Genomic DNA, 12,362 nt, shown 5'->3' with positions numbered 1-12,362 from the left:
TTGGCAATTATTTGATCTATAACATTGTCGTTCATGAGAGTACCCTGAGGACTAATCATTAAGGTTTTTAACACTAGCATAAAAAATTGGAGGAGCAGAGGTGGCTATGGATGATTTCAGGACTTCTAAAAAAATATTCAACATTTCCCAGCTGGTGACAATCCCTTATAGAGGGCCCCTCATTAAAAAAAGTGGAGTCTCTAAATGCTTCTCATGAGTTTAAGAGGATATTATAATTTTTCTTAAGTTAAAATAGTTTCACTTAAGAAATAGAAAAGATACACAAGGAGAAGAAAATGAACACTTCGGCTTTCCCACATCTCCGATGTGTTTCCAGTCACGATAGTGGGAAGATAGAGACATAACAGGGGAATGGGTATATTATGATAGCATAAAGACAAAATTGTGTTATAATAAAATAAAAGGGAAAATCCTTGAGGAGTTACTCTCTCTGAACTCTAAGAGGCCATGAGATGAGTCCTGAGAGAAAAGTTTCTAAAAGATAAGCTTTACTTGCCATTGAAATAGGACTGCAGTACCAATGTCCTCCAAACACTGGATAATAAAGATTGGTTGTGGTAGCATCTGCTAAGAAATGGGATCCTGAATGCACCCCAGGAGTCTTCCGACAGAGATCAGATACCGCTTGGCCTGGTCACCTGAGACTATCCAATACCATCATCAAATTCCTTCATTCAAATGCTGGAGATTCTAATGTGTCAAGGCTCTCCCTGAATATGGCCAGAACAGACTTCCTCCCCTTGAATACTGGCAGCATCCATCCAGATTCCTTAGATTTCTTTTGAGCTAGACTCTACTCTCTTTCTGGCCTCTTTCTCTTTTTTTTTACCATCCTTTCCAAACACCCCCCTCCCCTTTGCCATTGATCTTAGCTTCTGTCACACTGAATGACCTATAGGACTACAAGCATTCTATGACCCTTCCAGCCTCAGGACCTTTGCACAAGTTGTTTTCTCTGTCTTGCATGTCCTTTCCACTTTTGTCTTTCTCTGTCTCTGGCAACTCCTGCCTATCTTTCAGTATTCAACTTTGTGTCATCTTTTCTGAATGTTTCCTCAAACATTCTCCACTGTTGGGTTGGGTATTCTCTTCCTGAATTTCCCTGGCACTCTTGCAATTAAAGCACTTATGACAATGACTCATAATCACTTACTTACATGTCTATTTTCCCATAGACTGGATTTATCTTGAAGGCAGAAACCACAAAGAGAAGGCAATCCATCAATATCGGTTGAATAAAGAAAGGATCTTCGCTTTTATCCCCTGTACTCGGCATAATACCAGGCACATAGTCAACTTGCTTTGTAACATTTGCTGAATGGATCAGTTCAGTTCAGTTCAGTAGCTCAGTCGTGTCCGACTCCACGACCCCATGAATCACAGCACGCCAGGCCTCCCTGACCATCACCAACTCCCGGAGTTCACTCAAACTCATGTCCACAGAGTCGGTGATACCATCCAGCCATCTCATTCTCCGTCGTCCCCTTCTCCTCCCGCCCCCAACCTTTCCCAGCATCAGAGTCTTTTCCAGTGAGTCAACTCGTCGCATGAGGTGGCCAAAGTATTGCAGTTTCAGCTTTAGCATCAGTCCTTCCAATGAACACCCAGGATCGATCTCCCTTAGAATGGACTGGTTGGATCTCCTTGCGGTACAAGGGACTCTCAAGAGTCTTCTCCAGCACCACAGTTCAAAAGCATCAATTCTTCGGTGATCAGCTTTCTTCACAGTCCAACTCTCACATCCATACATGACCACGGGAAAAACCATAGCCTTGACTAGACGGATGGATCACAGGCCCTCAAAACCATTTGTTGGATAAATGAAGTGACGGACTCATGATCAGGAAACCCTACATACCAGAAATCTGAAATTCCAATATTCTACTTTCTGACTTCAAACACCTATCCTTCTAGCTCTCTCAAACTCTGATTTTATGGCCCCCGACCTCATAGAGAGGCCGATCTCTTGATATCTCCATAGTCTACCAAGACTTTAAAAGCCTTGGTGGGTGTTACTGCCTTCCCTACTCAATCTGCACCCATTTCTCATTGTGAACTTTTAACGTATATTTCCATACTTTTTTAAAAAATCCAGTCTGGTACAGATCTCTACTGTCACAAGTATTCTACTATCACAGCTACTAAGAATACCACACCAGGATAATATCATACCAGCATGCAGATGGGGCCTTCTGGAAATCTGTGGTCTTCAACCTCAGCTAGAACTTCAGGATGCTGGCCAGTCCTTTATCTTAAAGTTAGCTCCTTCATCCATTCCTCTCCACTCACCCATCACCTTCTCTCTCCTCAGCCCATCTACCCAGCCCCACACTCCATGGTTGGCAGATTTCCTTGCCTCCTACTTTAACAGATGATTAAGATAAGAAAGTATCCACTCAACTCTCTGCCTCCACAACAGACTTACTGACATCTACATCTGTCTGTTGCTCCTTGCCTTCTACATCAGAGGGATGAGGTGTCTGCTCTGCAGTCCACCCTCCATTGGAGAGGAATCGCTTTGTATGTGCTTTCAGTTTCATCTCCTTTCCCTCTTCTATTATAGGATCCCCACTGTATGTCTGACTCTTCTTCAACTCTGTATCCTCCCCCTAGCTTTGACCTACACTCTTCTATCCTGTGTCAGTCAAGCTACTGGTAGTCTCTAATTTATTGTGTGCCATTCATTCAGCCAACACAATCAAAGTTTTGTGATGCACAGGGACAAAATAAAACAGAAATGTGATTCCCCTCAGGAATTTAAACTCTAAAATCAACATAAATGAATTAGTAAGAAGACAGAACAATTTCCAGGTCACAGAGAGACAACAGCAAGGCAATTGGTCCATAAGTCAGCAATCTCCATCTTAGGAAATGTGCCTTAACCCAAGGACTTTAAGTATTTTAGTTCCATAGTAAGGAAAGCATTTATGCATGCACAGTGTCACTTACATTCTATAGTTTACCTCATTTTGAACCCTTCTGATTTTATTTGGTTCCCTATGTAAAGTCCCCCCTGCAGAGGGAGAATCTCTCATTTCAAGAGAGTTCAAGGCAGGAGATATACATTAATTTTCCTGCTCAGAACTATTTCACTTCACAAAGAGAGGACTCAGTTCAGTTCAGTTCAGTTCAGTCGCTCAGTAGTGTCCAACTCTCCGCGACCCCATGAATCACAGCACACCAGGCCTCCCTGTCTATCACCAACTCCCAGAGTTCACTCAAACTCATGTCCATCGAGTCGGTGATGCCATCCAGCCATCTCATTCTCTGTCGTCCCCCTCTCCTCCTGCCCCCAACCCCTCCCAGCATCAGAGTCTTTTCCAGTGAGTCAACTCTTCGCATGAGGTGGCCAAAGTATTGGAGTTTCAGCTTTAGCATTAGTCCTTCCAATGAACACCCAGGACTACCCAGGACTGATCTCCTTTAGGATGGACTGGTTAGATCTCCTTGCAGTCCAAGGGATTTTCAAGAGTCTTCTCGAACTCCACAGTTCAAAAGCATCAATTCTTTGGCGATCAGCCCTCTTCACGGTCCAACTCTCACATCCATACATGACTACTGGAAAAACCATAGCCTTGACTAAACGGACCTTTGTTGGCAAAGCAATGTCTCTGCTTTTTAATATGCTATCAAGGTTGGTCATAACTTTCCTTCCAAGGAGTAAGCGTCTTTTAGACTAAACACAGCAAATCTGAAAGTTCATAATCTAATGTTAAGGGCAACACATTATGTTTAGAAAAGAGCAATAAATCATTCATTTTTACCAGGAGTTTCAAGTCAGGACTAAAGTAAGAAATGTTACACTGTTACCGTCAAGTAGCTCTGTAGAGAAGAACAAGTTCCATCTTTCTCAAACATTAGAAGAGTTTTCTGCATCAAATAAATTGCTTTAGATAGCTTATTCTTCCTTATTTTATTCGTTACACTTAATTCTGTAAAAGCAGACAACTATTTTACCAAAAGGGCAACATAAAAACTATCTTGAAGAAATCTAGAAAAGCATTTTATCCAAATTTTAATTACCTGTAAAACAATCAGGGTTTGCAGGTTTTTTTAGCATCTCTGTACCTTTTGTAGATGTATTTTTGCTCACAGTTGGAGTCTGCAAAACTGAAGAAGAAGAAAGAGAAGAAAACTGTCATTACAATTAGGTCTACATTCAAGAAAGGAAATATTTTCTAAACACTAAAGAGTAACCATCTATTTGTAAAATTATTGCTTCCTCTATCATTCAGTTCAGTCGCTCAGTCGTGTCCGACTCTTTTTTCAACTTCATGGACTGCAGCACACAAGGCCTCCCTGTCTATCACCAACTCTCGGAGTTTACTCAAACTCAAGTCCATTGAGTCGGTGATCTATCCCACCACCTCATCCTCTGTCGTCCCCTTCTCCTCCCGCCTTCAACCTTTCCCAGCATCAGGGTCTTCTCAAATGAGTCAGCTCTTCGCATCAGTGGCCAAAGTACTGGAGTTTCAGCTTCAACATCAGTCCTTCCAATGAATATTCAGGACTGATTTCCTTTAGGATGGACTGGATTGATCTCCTTGAAGTCCAAGGAACTTTCAAGAGTCTTCTCCAAAACCACAGTTCAAAACCATCAATTCTTTGGCGCTCAGCTTTCCTTATACTCCAACTCTTACATCCATACACGACTACTAGAAAAACCATAGCCTTGACTAGACAGATCGTGGTAATGTAATGTCTCTGCTTTTGAATATGCTGTCTAGGTTGGTCATAACTTTCCTTCCAAGGAGTAAGCGTCTTTTAATTTCATGGCTGCAATCACGATCTGGAGTGATTTTGAAGCCCAAAAAAATGAAGTCTGACACTGTTTACACTGTTTCCCCATCTATTTCCCATGAAGTGATGGGGCCAGATGCCATGATCTTAGTTTTCTGAATGTTGAGTTTTAAGCCAACTTTTTCACTCTCCTCTTTCACTTTCATCAAGAGGCTCTTTAGTTTTTCTTCACTTTCTGCCATAAGGGTGGTGTTACCTGCATATCTGAGGTTATTGATATTTCTCCTGGCAGTCTTAATTCCAGCTTGTTCTTCCTCCAGTCCAGCGTTTCTCATGATGTACTCTGCATATAAGTTAAATAAGCAGGGTGACAATATACAGCCTTGACATACTCCTTTTCCTATTTGGAAACAGTTTGTTGTTCCATGTCCTGTTCTAACTGTTGCTTCCTGACCTGCATACAGATTTCTCAGGAGGCAGGTCAGGTAGTCTTGTATTCCCATCTCTTCCAGAATTTTTCAATTTGTTGTCATCCACATAGTCAAACGCTTTGGCATAGTCAAAAAATCAGAAATAGATCTTTTTCTGGAACTCTCTTGCTTTTTCCATGATCCAGAGGATGTTGGCAATTTGATCTCTGGTTCCTCTGCCTTTTCTAAAACCCGCTTGAACATCTGGAAGTTCACACTTTACATGCTGTGAAAGGCCACCCAAGACAGACGGGTCGTGTTGGAGACTTCTGACAAAATGTGGTCCACTAGAGAAGGGAATGGCAAACCACTTCAGTATTCTTGCCTTGAGAACCCCATGAATAGTATGAAAAGGCAAAATGATAGGACACCGAAAGATGAACTCTACAGGTCAGTAGGTGCCCAATATGCTACTGGAGATCAGTGGAGAAATAACTCCAGAAGAATGAAGAGATGGAGCCAAAGCAAAAACAACACCCAGTTGTGGATGTGACCAGTGATGGAAGCAAGAGCCAATGCTGTAAAGAGCAATACTGCATAGGAACCTGGAATGTTAGGTCCATGAATCAAGGCAAATTGGAAGTGGTCAAATAGGAGATGGCAAAGTGAACACCAACATTTTAGGAATCAGCAAACTAAAATGGACTGGAATGGATGAATTTAACTCAGATGACCATTATATCTACTACGGTGGGCAAGAATCCCTTAGAAGAAATGGAGTAGCCATCATACTGAACAAAAGAGTCTGAAATGCAGTACTTGGATGCAGTCTCAAAAATAACAGAATGATCTCTGTTCGCTTCCATGGCAAACCTATTCAGTGTCATGGTAATTCAAGTCTATGCCCTGACCAGTAATGCTGAAGAAACTGAAGTTGAACGGTTCTACAAAGACCTACAAGACCTTTTAGAACTAACACCCAAAAAAGATGTCCTTTTCATTATAGGAGACTGCAATGCAAAATTAGGAAGTCAAGAAACACCTAGAGTAATAGGCAAATTTGGCCTTGAAGTACAGAATAAAGCAGGGCAAAGGCTAATAGAGTTTTACCAAGAGAACACACTGGTCATAGCAAACACCCTCTTCCAACAACACAAGAGAAGGCTCTACACATGGACATCACCAGATGGTCAACACCAAAATCAGATTGATTATATTCTTTGCAGCCAAAGATGGAGAAGCTCTATAAAGTCAGCAAAAACAAGACCAGGAGCTGACTGTGGCTCAGATCATGAACTCCTTATTGTCAAATAAACCACTAGACCATTCAGGTATGACCTAAATTAAATCCTCTATCATAGGTCATCTTTTTTCATTAGTAGATAAAAATTCAAACAAATCTAATAGAATTTTATCATTAAATTCTTTTATTAGCCACAGTATGAGAACATGAAGTATTTGATTTTCTATTTCATCTTAAATAAAATCATCTTGAAGGTTGATAAATAGGATCCAATCTTCTTTTGGTCACTTTCCTTCCTCAAAAGCTTTTCAAAATTGCTCCATCCATGGTCCCTGCAAGAGTTCTGGGTACCACATGAAGATGTCCACTCTGCTCTATCTGTGGCTGATAAAATCAGAGTCTCTCTCAAAATTTTTAACTAACACACAAATTATTGACAGCTGGTTATAAGCAGTGAGAGATCCTGGTGTGTAGCTGAGAGTGACCATCGTGGTGGTCCAGGAAAGAGATAGCAGGATGAGGGAAAAGAAGATGAAGGTATGCTGACTCAGGGAGGTAGAAAATACATCAAGAGAAACATTCTTGATTTTCTAGGTCTGGTTCTCAAAAGACCTGGCAATAGGGTACCTGTAATAACCTTACAATAAACCCCTTTTATTGAGCTTTAATTATTTGTGCTAATGCACATGAGCCACCATGAGATGATGACTGCCTAATGAAAAGATGTCAACAGACACTATTTAAAAACATAAAGTCTCTTTAATGGCAAAGGATAAGGAAATTTACCCGCATGGAAAACAGAAAATAATGCACCATTCTCTCAGCACCTAGGGTATTATAAATGCTAATTAAGTGATAGCTCTCATGATTATAATCATTGGAGATAAGAAAGATGAGACTGCAAGAAAAATTTGAATGCCCAATACAGGAGTCACACTTTATAGCACAATCATCAACAGACACCCATTGTAAAGTTCTTGAGTAAGAATGACAAAAGCAGTCTTTAGGCTACATTAGTCAGATAGCAGCATAGACAGTAAAGGATGACAGGAAGAACAAAGTGATCATCTGTGCCAGGGTGGCAGTTCAATAAGGCAGAGAAAAATATCAAGCAGATCCAGATACTGCAAAGAAATAATAACTAATTCCATGTAAATATATGTATGTACATATCTCCAAAATATATAAAGAACTCATATAACTTAATAATAAAACACTGATTTTAATGGGCAGAGTAACTAAACGACACTTTTCTAAAGAAAATATACAAATAGCTCTCTAGTACATGAAAAGATGCTCAACATCACTAATCATCAGGAAAATGCAAATCAAAAACCACAAGGAGATATTACCTCATGCCTATTAGAATGGTTATCAACTACTAGTCAGTCCTAAAGGAAATCAGTCCTGAATATTCATTGGAAGGACTTGATGCTGAAGCTAAAGTGCCAAGATTTTGGCTACCTGATGCAAAGAACTGATTCATTAGAAAAGACCCTGATGATAGGAAAGATTGAAGGTGGGAGGAGAAGAGGATGATGAGGATGAGCTGGTTGGATGGCATCACTGACTCAATGGACATGAGCTTGAGTAAGCTCCTGGAGTTGGTGATGGACAGGGAAGCCTGGCGTGCTGCAGTCCACGGGATTGCAAAGAGTTGAACACAACTGAGCAACTAAACTGAACTGATCATCCAGAAGACAAGAGATAACAAACACTGGCGAAGGTGTGGATAAAAGGGCACCACTGTGCACTATTGGTGGGGGTGTAAATTGGTTAAGCCACTATAGAAAACATGGAGGTTTCCAAAAATTAAAAACAGAACTCCTATATGATCAGAAATCTACTTCTGGATACATCCACAAAGGAAATGAAAATAAGAGCTCAGAGATATCTATGGTCCCATTTTCAATGCAACATTATTCACAATAGCTAAGATATGGCAACAAAGATATTGCAATGACCTAAGTGTCCATCAGAGGATGAATGTAGAAAGAAGATGTGATGTACACATAGAGGTAGATAGATATGGATATATATACATGCACAATGGAATATTATTCAGTCATCAGAAAGAAGGCAATCCTGCCATTTGCAATAACATGGATAAAACCTGAGGGCATCATGTTAGGTGAAATAATCATACAGAGAAAGACAAATATTGGATGGTATCACTTCTACAAGGAATCTAAAAAAGCCAGACTCAGAGAAACACAGAGTAGAGTGGTGGTTACCAGGGGCTAAGGGAGTGGAGAAACAGATACTGGGGAAAGGGTACAAACTACCAGTCATAAGATGAATAAACTCTGGGGAGCTAATATATAGCATGGATCATAGTTAATAACACTGGAGTATATATTTATAAGTTGCTAAATATTAAATATCTTAAATATTCTCACCACAAAGAAAAAGAAATGGCGATTATGTAATGTGCTGAAGTTGTTAGCTAATGCTATAAAAATAATCATTTTACAATGTATTAGTGTAGCAGATTTATCTACACATTGTACACCTTGAACTTACATAATGTAATTGTCAATATCTTAATAAAGCTGAGGAGAAAATAATCTGCACTCAAATATTATTTAATTAACCAGCATTTGATTAAATCTATTTTCAAACCAGTCAATCCTAAAGGAAATCAATCCTGAATATTCACTGGAAGGACTGATACTGAAGCTGAAGCTTCAATACTTTGGCCACCTGATGCGAAGAGCCGACTCATTAGAAAAGACCTTGATGCTGGGAAAGACTGAAGGCAGGAGGAGAAGGGGACAACAGAGGACAAGATGGTTGAATGGCATCACCGACTCAATGGACATGAGTTTGTGCAAACTCCAGGAGATGGTGAAGGACAGGGAAGCCTGGCGTGCTGGGGTCCACGGGGTTGCAAAGAGCTGGACATGACTGAGTGATTGAACAACAAACCGTGTATATGATGCAACATAATCCAACTCATCTAGCCTCTGATACTGCTGTCAGAGATAGCTTTCTAAATTTTTCAATTCAGTTCAGTTCAGATCAGTTCAATAGCTTCAGAATAATATATAAACCCTTTAGCCCTTTGAGCTCTGCGATCTGCCTCTAGGCTTAGTTGTGTCAGTCTCCCACGTGTGCTCTTTACTGCTGCCGTAAGAGAATTCCAGCCGTTTCTATACTTCATATAATTGCTTCCACCTTGCTAAAAGTTGCTTTCTCCATTCGAAATGACTGCCTCCTTTTCAATTTTCTCCATAAAGACATCTGCTAGCTTTCTGGTCAACTCTCATCTCTTTCAGGAAGCCATCCCTGACTTTCTTGTCAGTTACACTCTTCTGTGTGTCAAGAGCACACTCTTTGAGTCCACTTCCACTGCATTTATTAACCTTGACTGTTATAGTTGGCTTACTTATCTAGAGCTCAAAATTAAAGGCTGTGTCTTTTTTGGACCAAAGCTAAAAACAGTTCCCAGATCTTGATAGTCACTTCAATAAATGTTTGCTTAATTAAGAAAATACCAATAATTTACTATAACTCAAATAATTTAATTTTTCAGAAGTTTACTGATTTGCTAAGCAAGGTGTAAAGAAATAATGAAATATATCTATTGATACTAATCAGGGAAGTAAGAAAAAACAAAGCAACAAAGTTTATCTGAAAAACACCCGGTCAACAAGAACATTATTCCCAGATCAAATTGATTCCACGCTTGAACATGTCTTAAAATAGATTCAGAACAAGTTATCTAGTTTGAAGATTACTACCTTGCAACTGGTCAAGAAGCACAACAGCTATTCGGTGCTGGGCTTGAATTAGTTCAAGGTGCAAATCCATTATGAAATTATTCGGTGTGACTGGTTTGCACATGTCTCCATCTATACAGTGGGTGTGCTTCGGTAGAATTGAAACAAAAATTAAAAAGGAATACAGTTATTGAAACATACAAAAATAGCTCTATCCTATTATCATTCAGGTTATCGTTTTATTCTTAGCCTTTAAGTTATGGTCACTTCTTAACCCTTTAAAATCTGGCTTACACAATAATTAATCCACTTTCCACATTCACCAGTGGCCTTTCAATGACAGGCTCAAAGACTCCTCACCCTCCTTGATTTCTTCTGAGAGGAGAGGAATGTATTTCCAGTCTGTGAGAGGGGAACCACCATAGATCACTCTTTACTTACCTATGCTTCCTAGTTAAGGAAAACAAGTCTAATGTAAGACTTTCTCATTCTCACCGTGGCATAGCAATGGTCAATCACTGATGATCCATTTGGCAAAGCAGTTAACATGCAGTTCAAATTTATGCAACCAATGGCTTTGTCAAGAAGTTCATAGGCCAAAAATAACTGTTCCTCAGGTTTTTTCTAAAGTAATTTTATAAACAAAACAGAAAATTCAGATTTAAGGGAAAATCATATACAACACTTCCAAACTTAACAGTAATTCAAAACCCCCTCCCCGAGGAAGCCACTGTCCTTGAATTTGGTTTCCATTCTTTTGCATGTTTTTAAATTTTTACTACATATGTATCATATGTGAAATGAATCGCCAGTGCAGGCAGGATGCTCAGGGCTGGTGTGCTGGGATGAACTAGAGGGATGGGATGGGGAGGGAGGTGGGAGGGGGGTTCGAGATGGGGAACACATGTACACCTGGGGCAGATTCATGTCAATGTATGGCAAAACCAATACAATAATGTAAAGTAATTAGCTTCCAATTAAAATAAATAAATTAACAATAAATAAATTAATAAATTTTTACTACATATGTATGTGTCCACTAACAAGATGCAATATAGCTTTGCATGTATTTTATTCTCTTGTAAAATTCTGCAGTTCATTTTTTTCACTCAACCATATGTCACTGAAACCTTCTCCTGCAACTCAGGGTGTCTGGCCGGGTCTGGTTAAGAACACAGAGCAACTCTAAGTATTCCAAGCAGAAAGGGATTTAATGGACAGAACTAGAAGTGTCCTTCACTGCTGGAAGCGCTGGGGGAGCAAAGATCAAGAGAGGTGCCAGGGATGACTTTACTGCATGCAGCAAGCTAAGAATTCAGGAGCCAGGTGACAATCTCAAGTCTCTACCACACTGAAACGAACTGCAAGGGCTTGCTCAGCAAGGCTGATCAATAATCTTCTTGCATCCTCCTCTGCAGTATAAGAACTCTCTCTTCCCTTGTGTATAACAAATTCATTAAAATACCCCTAACTGGAAGACTAACCTAGAACCATATGGAAATGAGATGGCGGGAAATGTAGCTCCAGGTCTTTCTTGCTCTAGTGTGAAGCTGATTAAAGAAGGGGATAGCAATGATACCAGCTGACTCTAGTTCAAGGCTACTGCAGCTGATTCACCTTCATGGCTGGGATGAAATGGTATTATGCTGAGGACTGCATCACAATTCACTTATCCACTCTTCCCCCGATGGACATTTAGACTGCTATTACTAAAAGTGTGCAATGTTACTATACTAGTCTGAGACTTCTTTACAGGCCTACCTTTTCTTCTGCTTCTCTTTTTTCACACAGCTAAGACCCCCATGTTGACTAGATGAATGACAGACATCTAAATTTTTACATAGGGATAAAGGGATTTTTACATAGGGACAAAGTGAACCATGAACTTCCAGATGTTCAAGCTGGTTTTAGAAAAGGCAGAGGAACCAGAGATAAAATTGCCAACATCCACTGGATCACAGGAAAAGCAAGAGAGTTCCAGAAAAACATCTATTTCTGCTTTATTGACTATGCCAAAGCCTTTGACTGTGTGGATCACAATAAACTGTGAAACATTCTGAAAGAGATGGGAATACCAGACCAGCTGACCTGCCTCTTGAGAAACCTGTATGCAGGTCAGGAAGCAATAGTTAGAACTGGACAGGGAACAACAGACTGGTTCCAAATAGGAAAAGGAGTACGTCAAGGTTGCATATTGTCACCCTGCTTATTTAATTTATATGCAGA

The 12,362-nt window shown here is 40.0% G+C and overlaps 1 protein-coding gene across 2 annotated transcripts in view; it reads right to left on the bottom strand.

Annotated features, from left to right (window-relative positions):
• Positions 1–12,362, bottom strand: part of CFAP54 (cilia and flagella associated protein 54) — a 321,117-nt gene that overhangs the window by 248,362 nt on the left and 60,393 nt on the right. For both annotated transcript variants that reach the window (XM_088837126.1, XM_055395985.2), the window contains 4 exons: positions 10,632–10,760; positions 10,158–10,284; positions 4,045–4,131; positions 3,832–3,953 (listed from right to left, as the gene is read on the bottom strand). In XM_088837126.1, the coding sequence (XP_088693252.1) occupies positions 3,832–3,953; positions 4,045–4,131; positions 10,158–10,284; positions 10,632–10,760 (465 nt within the window). The remainder of the gene's footprint in view (positions 1–3,831; positions 3,954–4,044; positions 4,132–10,157; positions 10,285–10,631; positions 10,761–12,362) is intronic.

Source organism: Moschus berezovskii, chromosome 6 (genome assembly GCF_049115385.1).
Source record: "Moschus berezovskii isolate FMDL1 chromosome 6, NW_MosBer_1.0, whole genome shotgun sequence".
Taxonomy (NCBI): Eukaryota; Metazoa; Chordata; class Mammalia; order Artiodactyla; family Moschidae; genus Moschus; species Moschus berezovskii.
This window is presented reverse-complemented; position numbering and strand designations above follow the sequence as displayed.